Here is a 27,718-nt window from a genome sequence, read left to right on the forward strand (position 1 = left end):
CTTCACGGAAACCTGGCTACACTCGCTTATTCCGGACTACAGCATGGAGGTTCCTGGATTTTCCTTGGTGCGGGGGACAGGGACCTTTCCAAGAGTCGGAAGAGGAGGGGTGGCGGGGTTGCACTTATGTGAGTGAGAGGTGGTGTAATCCCGGTCATGTTAACGTGAAGGAACAGATTTGTAGCCCGGACATTGAACTTCTGGCTGTGGGAATGCGGCCGTGTTATTTACCGAGGGAGTTTACGTCCGCCATTTTGATTGCTGTTTACATTCCCCCATCAGCTGATGCAGCGGTGGCCTGTGACGTCATCAGCTCTACCGCAGCCAAACTCCAGACTCAACATCCGGACGTTGTTATTGTGTCTTGTCTTGTCTTGTCTCTATGCTGTAACTGCGAAGTAATTTCCCTGCTGGGATGAATAAAGTACTTCTATTCTATTCTTCTATTCTATTCTATTCTATAGCTGAAGTATTTCATTTATTTGCAAAGCAACCAGTCCAAATGCACCCTTCATCTTCCTTGGTGCTGATTGGCCAAGCCCCAAGAATAGAGATAAGAAAGACTGTAGATGTTAGCTTTTAACCATGCTAAGATTGTTTCCACTGTGCATATTAATGTATGTTAATGTATATTTGGTGTTTCACCAATTAAAAGGCAGCGATAAGCGTTTTTAGGGAAAGTCTGAAGTGTTCAAGGATCTATTTACGGGCGACTGTGGTTAAAAACCCCTACCAATACTGGGGTTTATTGCACAAATAAATCCCAATTAGGCTCCCCATTAATTTTAACGCAAATAAGTCATTTTATGTTAAAAAAATTCCATTCCTGCCAGAGTTTTAGCATTTTGAATTACAGTTTTAGTCAGAAGAGATCATTTACCACAAAGAAGAATTACAAGCAGACTGAGTTCCCCATAGATCGCTGCTTTAAATCCCCAGCTGTGGTGCCAGTTTGTTGGGTCTCCAAAATACTTTTCTCTGTCAACTGATCCCTTGACTATTCATCAGAAGATAAAATATGAGAAATATTCTCTTCAATAAAATCAAATTTAAGTTTGGGGATTTTGGCCTTGTATTCTGGCCAGTTTTAAGTTATACATTAAAACTCAAGTTTGGCAGCCCAAACCAAATTACGGCTGCCTTGTGTTCGCTTTTTCCCCTCAAAATGTTTATACATTTCTTAACTGCAAAGATAGAAAAGAGCAGAAAAATAATGAGATGTAAGCCTGAATATAGGTGAAAACTAAAAGTTGTAAAAGTGATGACGTATAAAATTTTATGTGGTTAAATTAGGAGGAGCTGGAACAGGTGGCTGGGGAGAGGGAAGTCTGGTCCTTCCTTCTGAAGCTGCTACCTCCATGACCCGACCCCGGATAAGCGGAAGAAGATGGATGAATGGATGGATGGATGGACGGACAAAATTAGGAGTTATTTTATGCCAGAATGATTTACAGGCTGAAGTTAACTGACTAACCAAACCACATAATCCTATGAGAAGGGAACCGAGGCTGAGCCAAAGTCCAAAGCGAACTTCTGAAGATCAGCTTTAAAAGTAGGAAGAAATGAAGGCTGGGTTTGGGTTTTTATACACATCGCACTAATCCCTTACATTGTTGTCTGGAAGGATCAGGAATGTTGCATTATTGTATTTTTTCACAAGGGGGCAGCAGAGGAAAACTGTAGGAACAGCACTGAAGCTCAAACAGTTATCAACACGATGCTTAGAGTGTTCGATTCGTTTCCATGGTGATTCTAGCGGCTCCTTTAGCTCTGCTTTGGTCTCCACTGACATTTGGAGAAAAACTGTCAGCCAATGTTTTCCTGCCTGGAGTCAGAAAAGGTATGGATGATTTAATGAGTGTCAAAGGTCACAGCTTTGAAAGGGGGGAACTCCTGGGCTCCTTACTCTCTCTCTGCAAGCAGTAACTCTTCATGGTGAAACACACCTGGGATTGTTGGAGGTGAAAACCTGAGAGTTTTCTTTGACTCCTGGTTTCTCCAGGAAGCCAACACCTGTCTGAACCGAGGCAGAGCTGCAGTTCCAATATCCCAGCGTTGAGCTGTGTTGCTGTTTCACTGGTTTCTGGCGGTTTAAATGACGACTGGGTGAGAGGGGGGGAGCAGCCTCACTCTGTCTGTCTCCAGGAAACATATGGAAAAGATCTGCCGCTTGGCCAGGCTTCGTTCTGCCACGTCTCACACTCACTCTTTCTCTCTCTCTCACACACACTCAACTTCAGGATTTTCACTCCTCTTCATATCCTTCTACATCACTGCCAGATTTCTCCGTCTTCCATCAGGACATGTCTACCTGCTGCCCATCTCCAGCTTGCTCTGCTTGCACAACTGTCGCATAATAATCTGTTTTTGTTTAGCTAGTTGCAATCTGCCACTCTGCCAGCAGGTCCCACTAAACCCTTCACAATTGACCTTTAATGCTAAATTCAAATCAGTAATATATCAGAGACAAATAGAATAGAAACTTCCTTTATTGTCCCTCAGCAGGGGAATTAAGGTGAACCAGCAGCAGGTTAGCAACATAAAAAATAACTGTTCTTAAAAGAAATGTGCAACAGAGCAGAAAAAATTAAAAATGTACAAAATATGCATGAATACATGCATTCACAAAAACAAAACACGCTCTAAATGTCACGCTTTAGGAATGTACTGACATGAAAATGTAGCCCAATAATGATGTCCAGTTATTAATATTGCTGTTAGGATGGTTGATAACTGATATTTACCGATATTATTTCCCCATACTTTCAACACCTCACAATCCTGCACTGCATCACTACAACAGTCACATGACCAAACTTATACCACATGACAGTCAATCACAAACAGCAACAATATGGAAATAAACATCGTATTAGTCCAGTTTTACTTATTGGACCGATCCCAATATGTCAAAGTATCGGCCACAAGCAGGCAACCAGCATCTATATGGATCTTTTCAGGGCTGAACAATTGTTTTAGAAAGATCTTTTTAAAAATCATCTTGCTGTTTTCCAAACAGGAATATTATCCAAGATCAACTAGGATCAATGAGACCAAGAGTTGAGCTTTTCTACAGCCACGGCAGGAAGAACCAGCATTAATCCCTACTTGAACTTCTGTCAGTATTTTCTATTAGTATTACTTTCTTCCTTACATAATACTTGAAAGCAGAAGTCGGTTTTGATTCTGACTGTATTTGAAAGCTAAAACCCAAACAATATGGGTTCAGAGGGCAAACAAGAAGGACTCTGAGGCTTTCACTGACGTTGACTGTAAGCAAAAATGTCAATAACTGGAAACAATGATGACCGTTTGCAGACATCAAACTCAAATGTCTTGAGCAGAAGAAAAAGAAGAAGTTTTAACAGATGCTTCTGAGAAAAACAAATTGGGGAGCTGAGTGTCTTTTTTATTTTTTTGCTCCACAAGTCCAAAAAGAAAAACCCGTCCTCAGCACATCTACACTTTTTTAAAGGTTTTGAAGTCTGTTCTGCTTCAGCCAAAAAACCCAAACAGCTAATGAGCAGAGTCTCTGCAGACGGCTGCAGATGCTTTCAGAGGAACCCAGCGCTCCAGGATGCCAAGATCACGGCAAAGAACGCTCAAAAGTTGGAGAAAATTGGACATTTAGGCTTTGAGAACTCCGTCAGCACACAGTTACTGTCCAACAAAATCTGAAACATAGACCACCAGCTCACCCAGAAACGGGCCAAGGCTTAATGAGGCCAGTGAAATTAAAATGTTTACAGGCGAGGACTGAGAGGCCTGTTTGTTCTTGTGAGACAATCTCAGCCTGATGTTTTCTGCAGGGAAAAGATTGACATGAAAAATGAGCAACAAGGCCAACAGGCCAACGGCTGTCTGGCTGGAGTGGAAAAACTGGCCTTATGACGGCCGTGTGGGAGAGACTGGGCTGCAACTAAAAAAAGTCTGTGGGAGCAACAAGGTTTAAATACAGAAGATAATTCTGTAAAATACATTTGAATAAGACAGATATCCCCATTTATCATTATCCACGTTGCCAGATTTTCCTGTTTGTTTTAGAGTTTTCCATTGGTGCTCCAGGTTTTTCCACCAAAAGATGAATTCTCATCGTGTCTGAGGCTGAGCTGCAGATGGAGGGAATGAAAGAGGTTCAAAACCCGATTTAACCTCCTTCTGTAAGGAGTTTGCATGATATCAACCTTCTCAGGTGTTCTTGTTCTGGTCCGCTCTGAATCCCCAGAACCGAAACTAAACATGAAGAAGCAGCATTCAATTTCTATGCACCACAAATCTAGAACAGATCCAGAAAACTGCAAAACAGTTGAAACACTGACTTCCTTCAAAAACCCACCTGGTTTTTTGTCTAGACAAAAAACCCACCTGGTTAGAGTTACTTTTGAACCATAATAAATGAAACATTGATCAATATATTTGACGTCCATTGATGATTTTAATTATAGAACCAGACAAAATGTAATGTTTATTACTAGTTTCTCAATTGATGACTGCATGTTGTTTTTATGACTTTTTATTTTTGTATTTTTATGGTGTAAAGTACTTTGAACTGCCTTTTTGTTGAAATGTGCTAAATAAATAAACTTGACTGATTGATTGATTGATTGATTGATTGATTGAAAAGGCAACCAGAAAACACGACAAACAGAAAAACCAAAGAAAGTGACAATTCTGCTGCAATGTTCATTTTTCTGTTATCTTTGTGATGCAGAGTTAGTCTGTGTATAGACGTTCATTATTGTTTAATTTTTATTCCGGTATTCTAATTTTCTGCTTTTTCTGAGGTCAGTCAAACTGAGAGCAAAAGATCAACAGGAGAAATGGATCATCTCTTCTTATCCTTTCCCTGGTTTTCTGTCCCTCCAGGCCTCTTCTAATTTCATTACTTGGACAGCAAACTTGGGAACAGGTTTATCTTTAATCACTGAATGTTTAAAAATTCATAAAGTGTTTTTTTTTCTGACCAAACAATCCCAGAAAAGATTACTTTGAGCTTTAAATGGATGACAGTCAGGATTTCTGCAATTCTTTACAGATTATGCAGTATTTAGCTCCTTTTATTACCAATTTGAATATCTGGGTCTTAAATCAGTTTGCAGTGTATAACTTCCAGAGCCAGTGAATATAGCTGAAATGAGAGAAACAGACAGAATATGGAGACAGAGGGTCAGCAGAGTCCCAGACTCACTGTTATTGAAGCCAGTAGTGATGCTGAAGCCAGAACTTTTGAAGAGCGCTCCAATAAAAAGAGATTTTAACCAGATGGAGCCCACTGCTGAGAGGACAGTTGTGTTCTCCTCATCACAATTAGCGCTAAAGGAAACACTCAAGACCACAATGTCCTATTAAACAGACATAATTACATTAACATGGGAATTTCCCAGAATCCCCCAGCCTCCAAAGAGTCGACGTTAACCACATGAAATAACATCTCAGCTGAACTGGAGCGTTGAGGAGAGGGAACGCAAACAGTGCGGACTACTGTACCACTTGACACAGCCTTGATTGATGGGCTCATAATTAAATAGACTGGATAAATAAATGTTCCCAATAACTCCTGATTCTGGAGTCAGGATGACCGGGGTATCGACTCAGATCACAAACCGTCGATTTATTTCAGTGCTTCTCAGAGCCAGAGCTTTCCATTTACCAACAGTACGATAATTTTCCTCATGTATGCAGGTAACGTGATGTTAAAGAGAAACTAAAGTCTCAGGAATTATTTGAGAGCAATTCGTCATGAGGAACCTGCAGAATGATGTTTCAGAAGTTACGTAAACCACACCGAGAGTTAGAGGCGGCTTTAGACCAACATTAGAACTGACCTGGCTGTCATTCACTTACAGAACCAGAACCAGCGTTACTTGCCAACATCATGTGCACAAACAAGAAATTTCACTTTGAAACCACACGATTGCAGCATGCAGACATCAAGTGGAGGAAATAAAAAAATCAATATGTACATCTATGTGCATTTAAGATGGAGGAAGTAATAGGAAAATGTGAGCCAAAATAAAAGCCACTGTAATGGCCGATATTAACCAATATTATATACATATTTCGATACCCATGTGGCCAAAGGGGAACAAACGACAGCATGGCCTACATTGCTTCTCTGCTTCAGCTAAACTTCCCACAATCTTTTGCTGCATCACTGTCACATGACCAACCTCTACCCCTTTTCCTCCAGACAACAACACAAATGACAACAAGATGGATTGTACACATCGGTCCAGTTTTACTGATTGGACTGAGACAGTTGTTGAGATGTTTAAATTGACTCAGAGAACATGTCTGAACAGCATCTTCCCGTTCACATGCCATAAGTGTTACCGTAAAAGTTTTTGAAGAGTGTGTGAGGGCCGTCTTTGGTCTTTGATTATGCCGCAGCCAACATCTGTGCCTCAGTGCAAATGGTGCGTGAAGGCTTCTCTAGTATATGGAGCACATTTTGTTTTGCTAATCTTGTTTTCCAGCAGAATATCTGACTCCTCAACATCTGTACCTGAGATGTGCTACCCTTACTCTTTACCCCATCACTGGGTGTGACCAGATGAAGATGAGGTTATGACTCCTAACCAGGACTCACTACCAGGATAATTTCTGCCTCCAGCCTCCAGAAAGACAACATGCAGCAGCTGACCAAGCCTCCATGTGAAACATGAATCCAGGTTGCTGGAAAGAGGCAACGGCCAGAGTGAAAACAAAAGTCTAGGAGAAGAAGTGCCTTCTTTCAGGCCGTGAAGCAGTGAAGGCAAGAGTATGATGTTGGTTTCACAAAAACAGAACTGTGTTTCTGTAGAATTAAACTGGTTTCTGCGGCAGGTTGGGCGCCACTATTTTTTAAAGTCTGTTTATACAAGAAAAAAGCCTAACCCAGAATTTTATTGTCTTTGTTGGTTATAAAGAACCAAAACAAGCAACTAAAATGAAAACAGCCATTTGATTAAGATACTCACACTCATGATCTTGACTCCACATTTTCCAAGCCTGACAACCCCCCAAGTTGGTCTAAGAATGCATCCTACTGATCCAACAGTTTAGTGCTGGGATGGCTATAAACTGAATCACTTTCAGACATTTAGAAATCAACAGTGAAAATAAAGGCTGATTGTGAATTATTGTCCAGACTGAAGAAAAAGAACATTTTTGGGTTCATCGGTTCTGAAGTTGCTGTCTGGGAAAAAGAAAATGTTTGGAATGCCGGGATAACAGGTCCAGTAGTCACCAGAGTACCATACCAACGCAAACTGGAACCCAGTCAACCAGTAATCCTCCCCACATGTTTCAGACTGGTTTGGTCCAAAACATTGTGTCCCAGTTGACAGTTTAATTGGAGCGGCTCTGTTGTCCAGTACTCACAAAGAAAGTCTGCTTACAAAAAATCAAGACAAGAAAAAGGAAAATCTGTCTTACTTACAACTAGTTCCAATAGGTTTTTGGTTCTGGTCCAGTCTACTTACAACTACCAGCATTTAAAGCTCCGTCCTCTGCTCTTCAGGCAGAGCTGTGAGTTTAACCACTGTATACAGTACTAATATTAGAGAGGTTTCTGTTATTGTTTTAGAACTACATGTAACTCAGTCCACTGAAGAGCTGTTAAAATAACCAATTTCTCAATATAACAGATATATATATATATATTCCTTTTTTTAATCAGGTAAACCCCGTTGAGATCTAGATCTCATTTTCAAGAGGGACCTGAGCAAAAAATTTGCAATACATAGCAACCTGGTTACAAGATAAAAACAATTAATACATATGCACAAGTATAAAACAATCAAAACAATTTAAAAACAGATACTTTAAAAAAGGTCATTCACGCAGGCTGTGAATGACCTGAGTGGGCAACTACAGATTATTGACTGCACCCAAATAGAACCCACTAACTTTAAAAATAAAAAAGTACATACAATATATGCTTATAGACAAGGCTGCACTTGTCTATAAGCGAGTGATCTCCAAGTTGTAACGTAAAATATTTACATAGAATTTAAAAAAAACTTTTATGGGAGTGTCAGAATTGAACAGGCTCAGGTTGCTCCTGCCGTGTGGCTGGACACACGAACCGACCGAACCTGTTGGACTTTTATCGGCTCGTGTCGTGTGTGGTCACAGAAGTTTGGAAAATCGTCCGACAATCCTTAAATTGTGCCGTGTGAACCAGACCTAAAACTCACAAGCTCTACTCCTCTCATCTCGTCTCAACCACTGCCCTAACGCTCTCTGACTCTGGTTGCTATGGTAACGTTTACATATCCCTTCAAAATAAGATACAGATGCGCCACAAAAACGAACATTTTACTTTTGTGAAAATTTTAATTCACGATAACGACTAATGGGAGCCCTGAGCTTATTTCTCTGCAACAAGACGGTTCCACCTGGGAGTGATGAGGTGGGCTCAATGTTGGTGAGCAAGACGCAACCGAGAGATCCGATCATCCTCCAGACTCAAATAATACATAAAATGGAAATATTTAATTATTTCTTGCGCGGCCCGGTACCAATTGGTCCACGGACCGATACCGGTCTATGGCCTGAGGTTGGGGACCACTGTGGTAGGGTATGGTATGGTACTAACTAGTGTGGTATGGAGTGGTATGGTGTGGTCTGGTACTAAATGCCGTGATATGGCATGGAATGGCATAGTATGGTATGGTACTAACTGGTATGGTGTGGTACTAACTGGTATGGTATGGTCTGGAACTAACTGGTATGGTATGGTCTGGTATAATGTGTTGTGGTACGGTCTGGTATGATATGGTATGTTATGGTATGATGTGTTATGGTGTGGTCTGGTACTAACTGGTATGGTATGGTATGGTATGGTATGGTATGGTATGGTATGGTATGGTACGGCATGGCATAGTGTGGCATGGCATGGTATAATGTGTTGTGGTATGGTCTGGTGTGGTTGTATGGTCTGGTACTATATGGTGTGTTATGTATTTCCAGGTAAAGGAGAAGTAACATCTTTGTTTGGAACAATATTTATGGTGCGTGAGAATATAAGAGTAAAAATGAAAGACCCATAGCGCAAGAAGTTTATGTTCAGGTTGGACAGAGTGCAAATAAGGCTAAAATGTTATTGCCTTTGCTCACTATTGGTAAGTGTGGTAGCACCTAAGTGGGGATATTAAAAGAACTCTTGTTATTACAAGACCAGTTTGAGAACTATCTAAACTTTATGTGACCTCACACGAGGTCTGCACTAAAACTGAATTCTGGAGAGCTGGATCTAAAGCTTTGGTATAAAGCTTGGCCAGTAATTACTAGAGTCATTATGCTAACTACATCCTTTACATGAGTACCAGGAGAAGTGTTTAACCTCAGTCATAAATACGATTGTTAGCCTACATTAAACATCCAGGTTTAGGCCTTAAACGTACACAGCAGCAATAACATGGGCAGGAATTCTCACGACTGGAAAACCCTCACATGTAGGGGGCCAAGAGGGACTGACAGTAAATCTCATGCTGGGATAAGAGTTTCCAGGCTCTGAGAAGCATGAAAATCTCTTTACTGTAAACACTGAGTAGCTTTACAGGAGCATAGGAGATCCTGATAAATTCACAACACAACCCAGACTAAAACTCCTGGTTAAACAAAACAAAGTATATACAGCTGAGTTAAATAAAATCTGATGAAATCTGAGCAAAAACGCTACAGAAAAACCCTGACAAAATTGAAAAACAGAAACAAAAAAATCCAATAATATTGAAATCAGGACCAGACAATGGCTCACTGTCATATCAAACTGACTGAGAGGTAAAATCAGTTGAAAGCCGCTAACAGACATTTAATCTTAACAGAAATCTATCAGTCTTCTCACACAGAGAGGAGCATGTGAATCATGATAAAGCTGTATGTCCAACGGCAAACTTGAAATCCCGGCCTTCCTCCTCGTGCATCCCAAACATCTGCTTTGCATCTTGCCATAACAGCAGGGCTCCTGCGGTCCAACACGGCATATCTACATGAAGCCAAGACTTCATGGCAATATGGTGCAAATCAAGCACACACTGTTAAAGTAACGACCTACGAAGAAATCAGCTTCATTACTTCTTTCCTTAAGATTCATGAAAAAACATATAATGTGGAAAAACCATTAAAAACAAAACGGTTCTATTTAAAATGAGAAATCCCAGGAAAAGACAAAAATGCTGAAGAAATTAAATCCTAACCTGTTGTTTGTAAAACTAAAGTGGTGGTCTCCTTCTGGAAGCTGCAGTTGCTCTGTTTCTACCATCAGGCCGTCCTCCGGGACTCAAATTCCAAGGCCGATTTCCAGGGTTTGAACCAAGACTCGGCAGAAGGAAAAGAACTCACTTCTGCGGTAAACTGGTGGACAAAATACCTCTTCTAGCCCAGGAACTCCAAATTCCAAAATATAACAGTAGTAACAACGGACGCTCACAGAAAGTCACCTCAAAGAACTAATTTTATTTAAAACTGTCAAGCAGCAGGAAAAGACAACAAAAGACTATGTTGAAAATGCTTTTGCATCTTTCTGGTAGAGCATCTGATGACGGAGCAGTTAAAAAACCACATTTAACAGATTCTTTGGCAAGCTCAAAGAACTCCCATGTTTAATGCTGGATTGAGTCAAATATTTGGAAACTCAAGAAGTTTTTCATTTTTCATCGCATAACACCACCAGATGGGAACTGATCAGTTGTTGGACTGTGTTCTGAACTCGTAGATTTATGTCGTATTGTGGAATATTGCAACATGGTGTTCAGCTGAAGTATGATGACTCTGGAGATTTGGTGGGCCAAAGAAGATGAGGCATATCTAAAAACTAGTGGTGGGACTTGATTCAAAGTTTTAATCAAGTTAGTTCCTGGGTTTGTAATTAATTAACTGCAAGGAATCGAAAACTATATATCAACAAAATAAGCAACATTTTCAATTCAAAAATTGTTTTTGCTGCTATCTATTTATTAAATAAATAAATAGATATATGGGCTCAACAACAAAGATATTTATAGTTTTTAAACTGGTCATTCAGGTTCTTCAATCATCAGATTATTGCAAAGTGCTATTAGAAGCAGCTTTGTCGTCCATCGCTGTTGTTAGCAGATGTCCCTTGCGCATCAAATTTACAAGCGTCCCAGAAACATGTAAATACAATAATTCTAGGGCCAGTAAAAACTTCTCCAGCAGAGAAACAGTATCTCAAAGCCATACTGAAAAAACTTGGAACAAACCCAGAAAGGGCATGATAGAAGCTGGGAGATGTTTCATTTGAAATCTGTTCCTTGGTAAGTTTCCTGTTGGTGTCAACACAACTGACTTATTGTTAGTGACAAACAGCAAATCCCCAATAAAACCTTAACAAATCTCCAGAAAAGCTGGAGATCAGGAGCAGTTTGAAGGATTATAGGGAAGTTGGGCTGTTTGGATCGAAAACAAGAGGAAACAAAGCAAGGTCAGAACTTTTTAAGCCACTGGGTGTATTCACTTGCAGATTTGCTAAAGTAATGCAAACCATTGCTAAGATGTTGCACCTGCAGAAAATGATGGTACAAATATAATGCCTTTAAAAAGTCTTTGCACCCACCACTTGCTTTCTGGCCCACAAGCTAAACCCAAGCCTGACTGCTGCCAAACTAGCCTGGCTGTTGCATTCCTACAAAACAACAGCATCTGGGTTTTTCCCCCATTAAGCTGGCTTTCTCAAGATGAAATTCATCTGGGCCATCAGCAAACAGAAGGGGGAATTGTGAACAATGATGCCAAGTTCCGTGCTGCCTTTGGTTGTAGTTTCAGTCTGTGTTGGCCACTTCCAATAGCAATTAAAGTCAGAGCAAGACTGGGCAAAGATATCATTTGACTCGGCACTCTCTTCGCAGTGAGGGTTGGTTGCTTACAGTGGACATAATTCCCAGGCAGCTTCATAGCGTATGCTCCTTTATGGTCGTGACAAGTACTCTCCTCTGACGTCAACAAGGTATTTACATTCACTCAGCTACTGCTCACTGGATATCTGTCCCTTGTTAGTCCGATCTCAGTAAACCAGAGAGAAGGTTGAGAGCCAGAGACCAGCAGTTCCTGCAATATACAAGCCTTTCTGGCACCAGTAACCTTGAAACGTCAGAGTTGATTTCTTTCTCATTCTGATGCCCAGTTTCAACTTCAGCAAGTTGTCTTAACCAAGCCTAGAGACACTGAGTTGACGTCGTGATTAGAAGAGTCAAACAGTTCAAAAGGTGTACCTTATAAAGTGTTCAGTGGTTATGCTTGTCCATTTATATTGAATAAAAATTTATTAATGCACAGGGTGGATTGAATAATTCACTATTTGCAAACCTTTTATAAAGCCAGTTTGTATCCAGTAAAAATCAGTTGATTGTTTCTGTGCTAGTCCCAGATACCCAGCGGTGGCAGCAGCTGTAGTCCCACAGAATCCTATTTGACTCTTCTATGTTTGCTTCATTTATGCCTCGTTTTGAGTGAGAGGTACGGGTCGGTCCGGCTCGGTACCCTGTTTTATGGTCCGTTGTTTTCCAGAGAGGTTTCCACCTCCAGCTGGAGTCTCACTGGGCAGGCGAGTGACATTTTTGAGTCGTGTGACACCATTAGCTCCGCTCTAACCAGACCTTACCATTGTCCTATGGATCTACAACTGAAGGGTGCCCAGGAATGGTGGTTCTATGGGCCACTTTTACAATGGAAACAGACAAATAGCATAACAACCTGTGGAAACGAGGCTTGGAAGCTGTGGAACCTGCAGTAGCTGCTTTGTGTTAACATTAAATTCCCAACAAGTCTCTGAGCTGCAATAAAAACCCCCAGTGTTGGGTCTGCAGCTGCTGGCAGCAAGTCAGAGCAACGGGGTGGCTCTGCCACAACCAAAACACACACTTTTCATCACCGTGTTAATACATTATGTCAGTTTTCATCCCTGCTCGATCCCGGCCAGGTGGTCCAGTGTTCTGCTGTGACCTGGGGTATGACTGTCATTGCTTATCACTCTCCTCCACCTGCTCACAGTCACACTGACCGCAACAGAGCAAATGAGCCAGAAAAGCATTTTCCAGTCAGAACTGGGGTCTCCGTACCATTGATCTGCATCAAAGATAAACTGGAGATTTGGAGCATTTAGTCTTTATAGTACCAGAACTTCAAACAGGTTGGTTTTATCTGTGCTTTGGACTCACGAAGTTGTTATTCTTGGATCCTTTTCTCCATCTGGACCAATTTAACTGATCACAGTTAAATTGTGATGACAGAACTACTTTAAAGTCGCATTAAGCTGAATAGATGAAGATGAGATAAAAAAAAAAACAACTTCTAGAATCATTAACATACAGATCACTTTGATTGTTTTCAAAACTGGAAGCTTCATTTGAAGCTTCTCCAAACCTGGACCATCTTTTTCGTTTCTATTAGAGGAACAATCAAGAACACTTAAATCCATAAATCTAAAGCTGTTGTGTGGTTGACAGCAGATTATTTCCTATATTGCAGAGTGCAAAGGAAGCTGAAGCTTCAGCAGTCGGATAAACACTTGCAGGCGCTTCAGGCTGCACATCTGCATGTATTTAGAAACTAAATGGACTCCTGCTCCTCCTGTTGCCGCGCTGCTGTTTGGAACGGACCACTTGAAATCGGACCTCTGGCTGCTTCTATGGTGACTCAGTTTCAAGTCGTTGGGTTGAACATAATGCTAGCAGCTATAAAAATTAGATTTCTCATATCTTATCCGCATCTGATGTCAGATAAACAAACAATGGATGGATATTCAACCTTGGGCCAATTGTTCTCTGATGAACTAAGTAATGAAACAAACTGATCTCTTAATTATAAATGTGGCTTCAAACAACCACAAAAACAATGTTAAAATGGTTATTTAAAAAAAATTATCACATTTTGCTTAAAATCTGACGTATGGTCCGAAGAGATGTGATGAGTTTTTCATTTTAATATTACAGAAGGAGAGTTTTTTAATCTCATTGGAGACTGAAAAGAAGATATTTGGTGCTTTATTATAGATCAAGCATTACAGTAGCAAAGAAAAAGAAGCAAGATATGGATATATCCGCATTAACACATCAGTATTGGTCCAATTAACTGGGTCAATATACCTTCTATTTTCTACAGATCTTTTATTGGCCTCGTTTAAAAACTCTGGCCCTGAAGTGTCTGCTAAAATAATATAATATACTGAAAATCTTTCTATTGTGTTGAAAGAGCTCATATGAACATCTGGTGAACTTTGACCCCTCCCTCTCATAGTGAGTGATTTATAACCATATGTGACCATGTACAAAGTTGTTGTGAGTGGTTTCCCCTTTAAAGCAGCTTTATTGGGGAGTAAAACCCCAGTGAAACAACCCAACAGCCCAAATTTTGCTACAGAAAATCAGTGAGCCTAACAAACACATTCTCCAGCTCCTGCTTCTCTTCCCACACTCATAAAAGTTTAAAGGTGCTCCTAATTGCTAACACACCTGTGACAAAGCACGCTCATGTTGCTGGGATGTTTATATTCTGGCTCTGGTTCTCTTCCTTTCCTACAGACGGCTCAAACGGTCACATGTTTTCTATTTAACTGTTTTTCAGGGGAAGTGTCCTTCTCCTTCTTATGGAGTCTCAACGTACCCACAGAAACCCTGCTGGGAAGACTAACGTCTCCATCTCTTGAGCAACAAGAGATGGAGACAAGTTGTAAAGTTCAAGTTGTACTAAACTTTACAACTTGGCCTGGATGGATGAAGGAACTTCCAGGAATGTTTAGTTTTTATCTTGTTTTATGTCAAGCTGCTGTTTGTTGACATCACTGATTTAAATCGACACATAAATGGAGACGAACAGCTTAGAAACAATGTTCTCACATTCTCCTGGCTAACAATAACTACAGGAAGCTGGTCTCCATTTTCTATCACCAGATAATAAACAGAAGCAGATTTATTAGTTTCCACTAACTGAGCCTCAGGTTCAGAGGTCAGCCCAGCAGTGCACATCATCAGAGTTTGGTTATGGTTCCATTAGATCAAGTGTGTCAAACTCCAGTCCTCAAGGGCCGCTGTCCTGCAACTTTTAGATGTGCCTCTGCTGCACCACCTGAATAGAATAATTAGGTCATTAAGGCTCTGGAGAACTGATCTACACAGGGATTTAATTAAGCCATTTCATTCCAGTGTTTTGTGTCTGTGGCTCATCTAAAAACTGCAGGACACCGGCCCTTGAGGACTGGAGTTTGACACCTGTGCATTAGATGGTGTCTCCACTAAGAGGCTGAAGCTAATATGTGATTGGTTGTTTCAGAGCCCTGCCAGCAGCAGGCTCAGCTCCGTCTGCTTGGCTTTATTCTATGTTGGCTGCTTCACCGTATCAAACAAGGTTTTACTAATTGATTTATGGAGGTCCACGGTCACAGTTTACCAGGAAGAAAAAATCCACTGATGCTTCCAACATTTTTACCAAACAAATCAACTCTAGGCTAAGAAGATTAAAATTAAGATTAAAATTAAAGTCTAATATGAACCAAACCTGAAGTCTGCAGGCAGAACCACAGTGAACCTTTCTACAACTTTTTCATTCCCAACCAGCGACCATGAGGAAGGAAGCAATAAGGAAACCAAAGCTTCTGCTCCAGGGAAGCTCTGGTTCCAGTCTAGTGAGGTCAGGAGTTTATGGTCCAGGAAGGGAGAAGAGCAGAGCCACGCCTCTGCAGGTATGAGCTCTATGTCTATCTACAGCAGCAAGGACTATCATGTATTCTAACTAGTCTGCTGCTTTGTAACAGTGTTTGTGAAAACTTTTAAGTTATGTCTGCCAAACTGGGAGATGTCCAAATGTCTCATGCAGGACATGTTTGAAACACGTAGCACAATTTACTTGTGTGCCTCAGATTTTTGTCTGTTTAACTGAGAGTATTGTATCAAACCTTATTGCAAATTTACATCATCGAATCTTAGTGGATTCCTGGCTTTTTTTAATCCCACATCTCAGGTAACTTTTGAGCTTTGTTCATGCACATTTTGGACTTTACAATGTCAGAGAATAGCTACAATATTTTCCTTTAATCAGAGAAAGTTATACTAAAAAACAATTTCCATATCAGAAAATTTTCAAGTTTGTCTGAGCTTTTTGGTGTAAATTTACTCCTCTGAGGTCAAATTGTTATTTTTCTGTAATTTACAATGAACCTCATATTCTCTCATATAGATCTGCGTACAATAAGTTAAATCAGGTAATGAATTTGCATTGAATACATCCAGACTTTAGTCAGTCTGAGTAAACAGACAGACTGGTGACCTGTCGGTGAGGAGGACAGGTTGATGATTAACATCAGTCACCATTTCTACTCTTGATGATGAAGAGAGAAAATCAGAGACAAAAGGAGGAAAGGTTTGATTATGAATGATTTCTGACAATGTCTCTGCTGGACACCAGATTTTCCTCCAGACAAAACACTCTCACTCTCTTATGTTGTCAACTTTCATTTTTTCTGCTCTCTCTGCAGTGTCTGCTCCCTCCTGGTCATGTTTAAGGGACATTTCAGAGGAAAATAGATGCTTACGCCTGTTAGGATATGTGATGCCTCGCTCCGTGTGCGTGCGTGTGTGTGTTCCTCTCCTCCTGCAGATGGATGGTGGGTGGTCAGGAAAGGGTTAACAGCTGCTCTCTATAAACTCTGCAGGAAGCTCAGCCTTTAAATGCAGTGATTTGTCAGAGCTGGAGCTGAGAGCGCGGTGCTGACCCAGACTTCCTTGAGGCTCGGCGGTGTCTGCATCACACTGCTTTGGACAGCATGAAGGCGCTCCTGATCACCTGTCTGCTGGCGCTGTGGCTGACGGCGGCCTCGGCCTGGATGTCTGGCCCGGAGCTGCGCCACAGACCCGGATCTTTACCCAACGGATACATCAGCGAATATTTGAAGTCAAGGAGAGCGAGGGTGAGAAGGTTATCGTTTACATCTGACCTGTAGCCACAAGTCGGTAATTATTCCTTAAGAATGTCTGGAAATGATTCCAGTTTAGACACATCTCTCCTCAGTGTTGATGACTGTCTTTAGATTTAAAACTGTTTAGTTATTTTTATTGTTATAACACTTGAATTTTTGATTAGAATATTTTTGATTGCTTTTCTTTAACTTAAACCAAAACCATAAATATTCTGAGCTTTTGAAGTAAATCAAGCAAAAAAACAAACATTGAAGTCCTAGCAGAAGATTTCTCTGAACAATCAAAGCAACGTGAGAAACTGTGAGGTCAGAATCTAAAGCATCTCATTGGGCCGTCAGGAGCAGCTGGAGTTTGTCTCCCAGCTGCTGATTGATATGAAACTAACTGGTTCATCTCTCCTCAAGCTGCTGTCAGCTCTGATTCAACCATCTCCTCTCTAGCAGATGGTTCACCCAAACAACCTCCTGTGTGTTTTCACACCAATCAAAGCTAACCCTAAACCGACAACCTCCTTCCAACCACAACAGTTCTGCATGAGTCGACTGCATCAAGCAAAACCAGCAAACCAGCAAATATTTGTCAGGAAATTCCTCCAGGAGAAGAAAAACTCTCAAAAATCCACAGAATGAGGAAACCGTGGTGGGACATGGTGAACATGGACCACAGCTTCACTGTAATCAACCTTTCTTCTTCCAGCAGCTCTCAATTGCATTCAAATGTAATCAATGTGGATAAATGTATAAGATTAAATAGAAAATATGGAACTGTAGATGTTCATCCTGATTGGTTGGGTTAAGGCTGGATGTTGCATCCAGCTCCCGTTCGGTCTCAGAATCAAAGTTTGTCTGTTTCCTGGCTAAAAGCAGCAGCTGAAGCATCAGAGCAGTGAACTCTGGGACAGACTGACCAATTATCTGATCACCCTGAAGCATGGAGAGCTGCTTATGTCTGCACTGAGCAGCAGCAAACAGCTCAGTGGGATCCATCCACTCCATGAATGACCTCTGACCTCAGACTGTACTGGAAAGGACTAGGTTCTGTCTCTGCAGATTTGAATTTAATGCATCATTAAATTGCAGCGCCACCTGCATCCTGCAGGGGGGCACCAGCGTGCAGTGGACCCCTCATGGACTGGTCCACAGAAAAAATCTAAAATATTCAACAGAAAATGCAGCTTGGGGAGCTGAAATACAGAGACACAATGCATTCCAGGAGAGCATTAATTTTCCTTGATGCTGACTGGCTGTATGCCCAAAAGAAGTAATAAAGGCGACCAATAAAGAAGTTCTTGCGTTGGTGCAATCCCAGTTCAAACACCAAATATATCTTAATATGCATCAATATGCACAGCAGAAACCATCTTGTTTTCTGGCCGATCCTCAAAAGACTGACCTGCAGATTCCCATTTAAGTTTGATCCCGACTCCGACACCTTATTTTATTGAAAAATACTGAACAATACCAGTGAACCAATATACATTTGTTTTAGCTGCACATTACGCTCTTGAATGTAAATAATGTTTACAGCATTGCTGTTCCAACTGCAGCTCCTTTAGTGTTTCATTTTTCACATTTTAAAAACAAACAAAAGTTGCACAACAAGTTAGACTGCAGTCTTGGGATGGGCAATATGGACTATATTTTGTGGTACTATTGTAATAACAATAAATGTGACATAAGAACTATTTATTACTTCTTTTTAAGGTAACTATATAACTATGACTGCATGGCACAGCAATCATACCTCTACAAACACAGATAATAATCTAGAGAAACATTCCTATTTGCAAAGCGCTTCGTTAGGACTCCATGGCATAAAGAAGTGTGATTTGTGTCACATGAACACAGTAACGGCATTTAAAAATATTTAGAAATTTATTGGTATTTTATGACACTTTCAATGAAAAAACACGGCAATATTGACAGTTTTGGGTTTTTGGAATTTATCATGACGACAATAAATCAAAATTCATATTTTGATAAGAAATTTATTACAATAAATAATACAATAAATGCCCACCCCTACTGCGGACCTTTTTTGAAAATTAAAAAAAATTATGTTTACAGTCTTTTTGATTTTGGCAGCAGGTCTGAGAATGAGTGATTCAATTGCAAAGTGGAACCGGAGTGGAGTCGGTCTGCTCTCTGCTCCGACTGCAGGACGGGGATGACAAAAGTTTTCAGTCTGGTGCTTTGGCCTCAACTAGTTTTTTTTAAGGACAATTTTGTTTACAGAAACTTCAGTGTTCTTTTTACTTGTTATTCCAGTTTTGTTTATTTACTTTTGGATATTTAAAATGTCTTCCAGTTCTGGTGTTAAATATTCATTAGAATTTAAAGTTTATTGATCTTTGAGAACGTGTTCTTGCATTATTACCATTAGATTACTTGAAAATGGTCTTAAAACAACAATATCATTGTTAATTGCAATAATTTCTGGAATAATTTATTGTCCAGCCAAACTTGTTTCGGCGGCAGGCCTATGCGTGACCCGGTGAACAGATCTGTGAGTCAGTCTCTTATGGCAGAGCAGAAGGGATCAAGGACTGATTTCACATTGAAGAAATGGCCAATTGATTGATCGGTGCTCCTAGAGTCTGAAATATTAAAATAGGCAGCTATAAGCGTCTTTTGAGGAAGTCTCAGGTGTTCGGAGGCAATTATAGCCCCTCCACTGTACAGGGAGACATTGGGTGTAATTGGTTTGAGTTAAAAGGATCCAACTTGGTTCCTGTAGACACTGGACTTTTCCAGGGTTAAAGAAGCAGCACTCTTCTCTCTGTCCTCCTCGCTGATGGTGAATGTGGTCCTGCACGGATGTCAGGTGTGAAACTCTGAATTTAAAAAGCTTCACAGGAGCCTTGATCCTTCCTTCACCTATCAAGTGTTGGACAGGAGCAGCCAACGTCTGCTTCCCCTGCAAAGCAGCTGGGTTTACCCTGAGGGACAACGTCCAGAGAGCAGACTGCAGTCACTGCTTCTACAGCTGAGCAGGTTGGACATCTAGTTTGATGTGTTGGACATGTCCTCCTGAGAGAAGACCCATGGTTGGATCCCGGAGAGCTGGAGATTACACGTCTCATGTCTGACTAGATAATAGCTTCTCCAGATGAGCTGCAGAGTCCAGCTATGGAGGACTGCAGCGCTCTGATTACCGCTTCTCATCAATATCCAAACAGAAAAATACTCCACACTTCCAGATTTTCTGTCAGAAAATGACTGATAGAGTCAATCTGAAATCATTTTTACGAAATTATCTGCTTCGTGTCGACATGAAACAGTTTATTTATCAGGGATGATTCATGGGTTGGAGTTTGGCAAATAAGAAACAGTCAGATCTGAACTGAAAACCAGAGGAGAAGCCAAAGACCAAAGAAACAAAGGCTGGAGAACAACGGACCAAGACTGGTTTAAAGACAACATGAAGGTCTATATTTAAATATTCCTGAAAACTTGTTGGAAGAGAAACATTCCTACTCCAAGAAGAGGCGTCAGTTTATGCAAAAATATTCCAGAATATTTCCTTCCATTCAGTTTGTTTAGTATGAAATCTTAAGACATTTCAAGCAGTTGATTTAAACTCTGAATGTGACCAAATTATCTTCCTCTGCAGGCCTTAAAACACGAGTATAATGCAGAAAAGTTCAACAGAACCTGCCTGTTAGTACACACACTGCAATAAGTGTGCGAATTTCCTAACTCGACCAGAATCAGAGATTGACCCAAACACGAGGCTCTGCGTAAACACTGCTTGTTTTCTCCTGCAGAGGGCGCTACCTCCTGCTGATGAGCCGGATGCAAGCATTGCACCAAAGGAAAGTGGCGGCGGCGGTGCCGGTGAGAGAAAGAATCTGGACCTGTAAATCAGTTCTACCAGAACTCTTTTGGATGCAGTTTTAGCTTCACCCAATTCACATTCTGTAAAAATCTTCTATTAAGCACCTTTTGCACCCAGTTATTAGTTAGCTAATCTAATCAATTATCAACAAATTAGCTCCACACTAGACAGAAGAGGCTGAGATTTCATATGTTGATGTTAAGAAAAATTTTATCTTGATCCTTTACAACAAATGGTCAAGTATTTACTAAATGAATGTTATTCCATTCTAGACAATACAATGTTTATTTTCTTATTTTAAAAAAGAAATGTAATTATTTATATTTTTATGTATTTTACTATTGCATATAGTAAGTGGTTAAATGAAAAATCTGCAAAATGCACAGAGTTTAATCCAATTAATTGTCAGAATAATCCTAGTCCTAGAATAATCAAACACTCAGCAGAAAGAAATTACTTTAAAAAACTGTTATATCTTGACAGAAATATTCTCAGAGTTGAATTATGTGAAGCCCAGTAGATTCTGTTGAGTTTGGTGAAGTTTTAAATGACAACATGAACAATCAGCCATATAATAGGAAGTCAATGGGAGTTTTTAAATGAAGTAGATTTGGTTGAATGTTCAGAAACAAGGAAAAATAAATAAACCATCACCTAAAATAAGATATTAGACTGTGAAAATATAAACATCCATAAAAATATCTGAATGTGACCGAGTCTGTCGGGTTAACCCGGGTCTCTGTGACCTGGTTCTGGTTGCTGTTCTGCAGATTTGCCCACCTGCCTGCTATGCGTCTGCCTGTCCGGTTCTGTGTACTGTGAGGAGGTGAGTCCAGACATGACCAGCGTCCCCCTGCTGCCCAAAGAGACCGCCTACCTGTACGCTCGCTTCAACAAGATCAAGAAGATCGGGAAAAACGACTTCGGAGACACTGGTAAGTCCCTGACGTCTGGACAGAACATCTGGACTCAGAGCTGAGACCTTCGTGTCCTCACAGCTGCAGAGACTTCAGAGTTCAGGGAAATAAAACATGCATGGATTTTAAAAGTGCAGGAAAAAAAGAAAAAGTCCTGGGAATTTTGAATGGATTCAAAATGCTCAAAAATTTTATTTAGTCTGCTTATGTTTCTGTAAAGTCATATTTCGACTAATTCTATGATATTTTTTTTATTTAAGAAAAAGCCAGTTAGCCAAGGTAACCTTATACTTGGTTATTTAAGTTGCAAACATTTATGCACAAACCTATTTTTGTTTAAATATACACTGATGGAATTTGATACAGCATGGAAATTGTTTTAAATAAATGTATTTTTTGCTACACTGTCTTTTCCTCTCATCAGTCACATAATTCAAACAGATTCTTTAGACTGAATAGAAAAATTAGTTTCTGAATTAAAAATTGTTTCAGGATTGAAACTAGAAATTGAATTGCTAGACACTGAAAGATTCGCATCCCTAATGGATTTGTTATTTTAGCTTTTAAGTTGGCAAAAATTTGATTTGATGTCTGAATACCTGACTGGATCATGAATATTTGGTATTAAAAAAGCCTCCCTGTGCTATCTGCTGCAGTGACCCTGAAGAGGATCGACCTGACAGGAAATATGATCTCAGAGATCGACGACGCCGCCTTCTCCAAGCTCACCCTGCTGGAGGAACTGTCTCTGGCTGAGAACAGACTGGCCAAACTCCCCGCTCTCCCCGCCAAGCTCACCTCCTTCAACGCCAATGGCAACCTGCTCAAAACCAAGGGCGTAAAAGCCAACGCCTTCAAGGTACGTTAGCAGAACCCTGCTCTGGTACCAGTCAGGGAGAGTGTATCCTATATATGAGGTAAAACCAGATTGACTTGATTTAATAAGACAGTTCAGCCCTTAAAAAGGACATTAACTCGTCTGTAAATGAAGGCAGCTGAATGATGTTGCTGTAAATAAACTCAAGATGAGAAGGAAGCTGAACAGTCTCTGTTCTCCATGACAGAAACTGACCGGCCTGGCCAACCTGTACCTGGCCAACAACCAGCTGGAGGCCGTCCCCTTCATCCCAGAGAGCGTCCGCATCCTACATCTACAGGTCTGCACCAACACAAGTAGTTCACAGAGGATGAATGGGTGTTAGGATGCCTTTATGATTAAAACCTGAAGAGTGTGCTGTGAACTAGGGATGCACTCATCCACTCTTTTCACTTCTGATCCCAACGTCCGAGGTTTAGCATTGGCAGATACCAATCCGATACAGAAAAACAGCCCAGAATTAAAACATTTATATTTTTAAGTAACGACATAATCTACTTAATTACAGATTTTCTTGATAACTCTGGACCAGTTCAGCTAACTTAAATACACCAATAGGTTCACAGGCTTGGTCACACATGCAAAAATAACTTTAATTTATTCAGTGAGTACAGTTATAACTTTAATAGCCAATGTAAAATAAATAAACTGAAACTGTCAAAAACAAGAGGTTCACTACTTCAGTCAAACATGTAAAAATAAACGGCAACAAACCATTCAAATGACTCAGAAAGTGCAATTAGGAAATCTAAATATAATATAAAATAAATAATAAAGCACAAAGCATAGAATTAGACTGAATAGATCTGTCCTTGTGGATCGGGCACATTGCCACCGATATCCGGGATCGAATCAGATATTTACATCCCCCCCAGAATTGTCATCAGAGGTTCTCCAGAGAACATTGAGGAGGTTCTGGTTCTGATTAACGCAGGATTAGGTTCTATAAGAAAATCTCCCAGCGCTCTGATCAGTCCATCATCTGGACCTGGAGACGGGATGGACCGCCTGCTGACCGAACAGGACATGGACGTCCACCCGGACTGACAGGAGAGCTGTCCGACAGTTATAGAAGTCACTGAAGAAGTCCTGTTAGCAGTTAGCCATGCAGGAGACATGGAAGAAGAGATGAGAGGAGACCAAAATCAAGCTTTTTACCCTTCATACAAAACTATAAAAAACTACACCATCCACTTGGTGAAGCATGGTGGTGGGAGCATCATGCTATGGGTCAGAGAAGCAGGTCAGAGGTGATGTGAAGATGTATTGATCTAAATCAGGACAATCCTGGAAGTAAATCTGAGGTTCACCTTCCAACAGGGCAATCACCATCCAGCCATAAATATTATGGGAAGAAGATTGGTCTAGTCAAAGTCCAGTCCTAAATAGGTCTGGGCGATATTTCCAAAGAATTATATCACAATATATTTTCAATACCTCAATTATACATCACAGACTATATTCCAAATTTTCTGTTTTTTCTTTCCTTTATAAACTACATAGAAATATTCATGTATAAATATACAATTTATACAATATACACAATGTTTAGTGCCTCAAAGAAAATACAAAATGGATGAATAGAAATGTAAACTAATTTAGTTTACTAAACAAAACAGTCTCAATGAGCTACCAAATGGAAATAAAAATACTTAATTACACAAATTAAACTGTTGTGGTTCAACAGAGCATTAGTTTTATAAGATGCTAAAAAAAGTTTCCCCATTAAGTTTTTTAAAAACACAAACATTATGTGCAAAACAAAGAACCTTGTTTAAATATAAAAGGGAATTCTCCTTTTAAAAGTGCTCAACCCTAAAATATATGTCATAAAATCCCTCCAAGCAGTAAAAGCTTGAGAACACATCCGAATCTTCTGGAACTTTGTTCACATCCATTTCTTCCATCTGTCACAGACATTTCCACTGAAGTAAAGACTGTCAGTGTTTCTACTCTGAGTTTTCATGTTCCTACTACTGCAACTGCAATCCAAGCCACACTTTTCAGATTTTTGGTCCGTCCAGTGCCCAACTCCAGCAGTCGCTGAGCAAAACATCTCCATTCCACACAAAGTTGAGGAAGTTTCCCCTCAAATGCCTCTTCAATAATCCCAATACAACAAATTCAGGTTCATTTTAAAATAAATACATAATCTACCATGAAAATTATAAATAAATACAAATAGTTAAAATAAATAAGTAAACATAAAAAATTGTAAAAACATAAATATAAAAGAATAAATAAAAAGGTTAGTTGTAATATGACAAAATGTGATAAGGGGCTGTGAATAATCGGCCTGTTTTGAACTCATTTAATTTATTTAATTTTTTATTTCATTCACTCAATATTAAATTTGAATAACTAAAAGAAATCATGAATGAAAAGGAGCAGAAAGAAGTATAAATTTATAATATCTGCCCCCTTATTTACATAAATTTAGCTATTCAACTCTTAAGGACTACTAAAGGGTTTCCCTTAGTGCAATATCAGCCTGGCGGGCCACCAAGCTTTATTTGCACCCCCACCAGTCTAACATTGTTTATCTATTATCGTTTTGTTTTTTTTAATACACCACTAACAGTGAGACCAGAGTCTCTTTGAAATGGTTGGAAGCACAATGGCAACATAAAACGGTCAGTACGTGACTTTATCGTGTTTGTTCATAATGTTTTCAAATAGCACATATTTACCTACTCATATTTTCAAACTTCTTGTGAACTTGAATCCTTTTTTAACTTAAGGACACGTTGGTCGCCAGATGGCTGGCCTAGCGCCCCGACCAGCGAGCTTAGCAAGTTTTCTAGGTGAAACATATTTCAAAGACAAATGAAATACGTTTGAAATGTTTGAAATATGAAGAAAAATTAGACAACAAAACATTCGCTTATTCTTCACTCTTCCTGTGTTTCAGGACAACAACATCACGGAGGTTAACACAGACACCTTCTGCAAGTCCGACAACTCCTACTATCTACGACTGAGCCTGTCTGAGGTCCGGATGGATGGGAACCCGGTGGTGCTGTCCAAGTACCCTGACAGCTTCACCTGCATGAAAGTGCTGCCTGTGGGGCGGTACCGCTGAGGAGAACCAATGTCCCAAAGACTCACTCTAAGGCCTCTGCAGCAGAATGGTTCTGGTTCGGTTAGTGTTGTCACTTTAACGAGCAGCGACGGGTCCAGCTCGGCTCCCCTCCTGACTCTAAAGAGATTCTCTTAGATTTTAATAATAATAGTTCTGGACTGACAGAACCTTCATCTTAGATCTGGAAAAAGACCCAGAATAAAATAGAATTTATATTAAAAGAAGGGAAATTTATTCTGCATGACGAACACGTCCTGCTCATTGGAGGATCCCCGCTCATTCAAAATAAACTGGCTCCTTAATTTACTTCTAATAATTTTCCCAGGTAATAACAGGTGAGTTTTTTCTTCTGGTCTAATCTAATTTAATCTCGTCGTCATGGTGATCCTTTGTCAACTGAACATTTTAAGACGTTTCCCTCTGGATGCAACGCTGGATAAATGAGCTGTGATTAATTCAAGCATCCGACTCGTCTGCATGGCCTTGCAGACAACGGTGGTGATGATGATGATGATGATGATGTTCTGTAACTTGACTTCAGTTTGTTTTCTAATTTATGGTCCAGTTGAGGTGAGCTGGAGAACATGTATCTATGAACTTCAGTAATGTGAAAGTTACTCTCTTGTTTTCACTTCTTTTCCAGGTAAATAAATCTTTGTTTATGATAACTGATGTGAATAAGAGGAGCTGTACAGAAGGAGGAGTGTGTAACATGGCTGTATTTGATATGTTAATAAACTGTTTTTGATTACAGTCAGTCTGGATTATTGCTCCATTTTTTATCATGTCACATTTATTGACAGAAAAGAACCACGAGTTTATTATAAAACTAATAGCCAGTGCTGCAGTATGATAGGATGAATCCACACATTAGGACAAACTGTGGTGGATAGATGTTTCAGGGATATATGGTCATCGTTTCTTTGTCTCCAGTTTGCAAAAATACGATCTTAAGTTTTGAGGTGTATCCATCCTCATCTTTCATCAGTCTGGCACTGAAACCGCAAATCACCAACATCCTGTTCAACTTGAACCTGAGCTCACCGTCAGAAACTTTAAACAGTTTCAGCTCCATAAACCGGGTCTGCAGGATCTGTATACCAGAACCAGGACAGCTAGGCCTGTCACTGGAACAGCTTTTGCTGGTCGATTAACTGTCCCAGAAGTAATTGCGATAAATGATAATATTGTTGATTTGAGACCATTTAAAGTAATATAACAATTAGGGCTGAAACGATTCATCGAGTAACTCGAGTAACTCGATTACAAAAAATCCTCGAGGAAATTTATCTGCCTCGAAGCTTCGCTAAATTTATTGTATTGTAATAAGCAATGCTGTTAAATACGCAGCACACTGGTCTAGCCGGAGGGTTTTTGTGTTGCACAACGCTACCACTTCCGTTAGCGCCTGGAGCACATGTGCTAAGTTTGTAGCTATGGAGGGAACCGGAGAATGCTCAGAAGGAGAACCCCGAAAGCGAAAAAATGTCAAAAGTTTGGGAACATTTTAGGCTAAACAGAAAGGACAACACAGCGCAATGCATCCACTGCAAAGCAGAATTGGCGTACCACAACAGCACGACATCAATGTTGCAGCATCTGAAGAGAAAACACCCGCTACATGCATCCAACTCGTACACGGTTGCCAACAGGTAACGTTTATGTTCTCTTTGCTAACTACGTTGTGTGATAATCTGCCATGTTATAGATGTAAATTGAGGCACATTATTTTGCTAACGTTACATCTAAACATAGCGGTTACTTAACCGGGTGTAGTGTAAATTGTATGTGAGGGTGGAACTGAGAGAAATTATGCAGGACTTAATGTAAGTTTGTTAATAAAAATACGCAGCAACAGATTACAGGCATAAGCTGAAAAGCATTTATTTATTGGTGTCTTGCCATCCTGAAAAGTTACAGTCTTTTCTTCTCGCTACTGTTATGTATGAATTAGAAATTTTTGATTAATATTTTTTGTAGTAATTCTATATTTGTTTATACCTAAGCAATCAAGAATAAATAATAGCATCGTTTTAATAAAAATAGCAACATTTTTGCATTTTATTATGACTAGTTAAGGCTGCAGAAC

The 27,718-nt window shown here is 40.0% G+C and overlaps 2 protein-coding genes across 2 annotated transcripts in view; one reads left to right on the plus strand and one right to left on the minus strand.

Moving 5' to 3' along the window:
• cenpp (centromere protein P) overlaps window positions 1–27,718 on the minus strand; it is a 93,130-nt gene that overhangs the window by 53,347 nt on the left and 12,065 nt on the right. The window lies entirely within an intron of this gene.
• ogna (osteoglycin, paralog a) lies at window positions 16,667–26,386 on the plus strand. Its single transcript, XM_028002880.1, has 6 exons — window positions 16,667–16,906; window positions 20,683–20,752; window positions 21,524–21,688; window positions 22,327–22,529; window positions 22,735–22,827; window positions 25,459–26,386. The coding sequence occupies exons 1-6, from the start codon at window positions 16,763–16,765 to the stop codon at window positions 25,627–25,629; spliced, it is 846 nt and encodes a 281-aa protein (XP_027858681.1). The 5' UTR covers window positions 16,667–16,762; the 3' UTR covers window positions 25,630–26,386.

This window comes from Xiphophorus couchianus, chromosome 20 (assembly GCF_001444195.1).
Source record: "Xiphophorus couchianus chromosome 20, X_couchianus-1.0, whole genome shotgun sequence".
Classification (NCBI taxonomy): domain Eukaryota; kingdom Metazoa; phylum Chordata; class Actinopteri; order Cyprinodontiformes; family Poeciliidae; genus Xiphophorus; species Xiphophorus couchianus.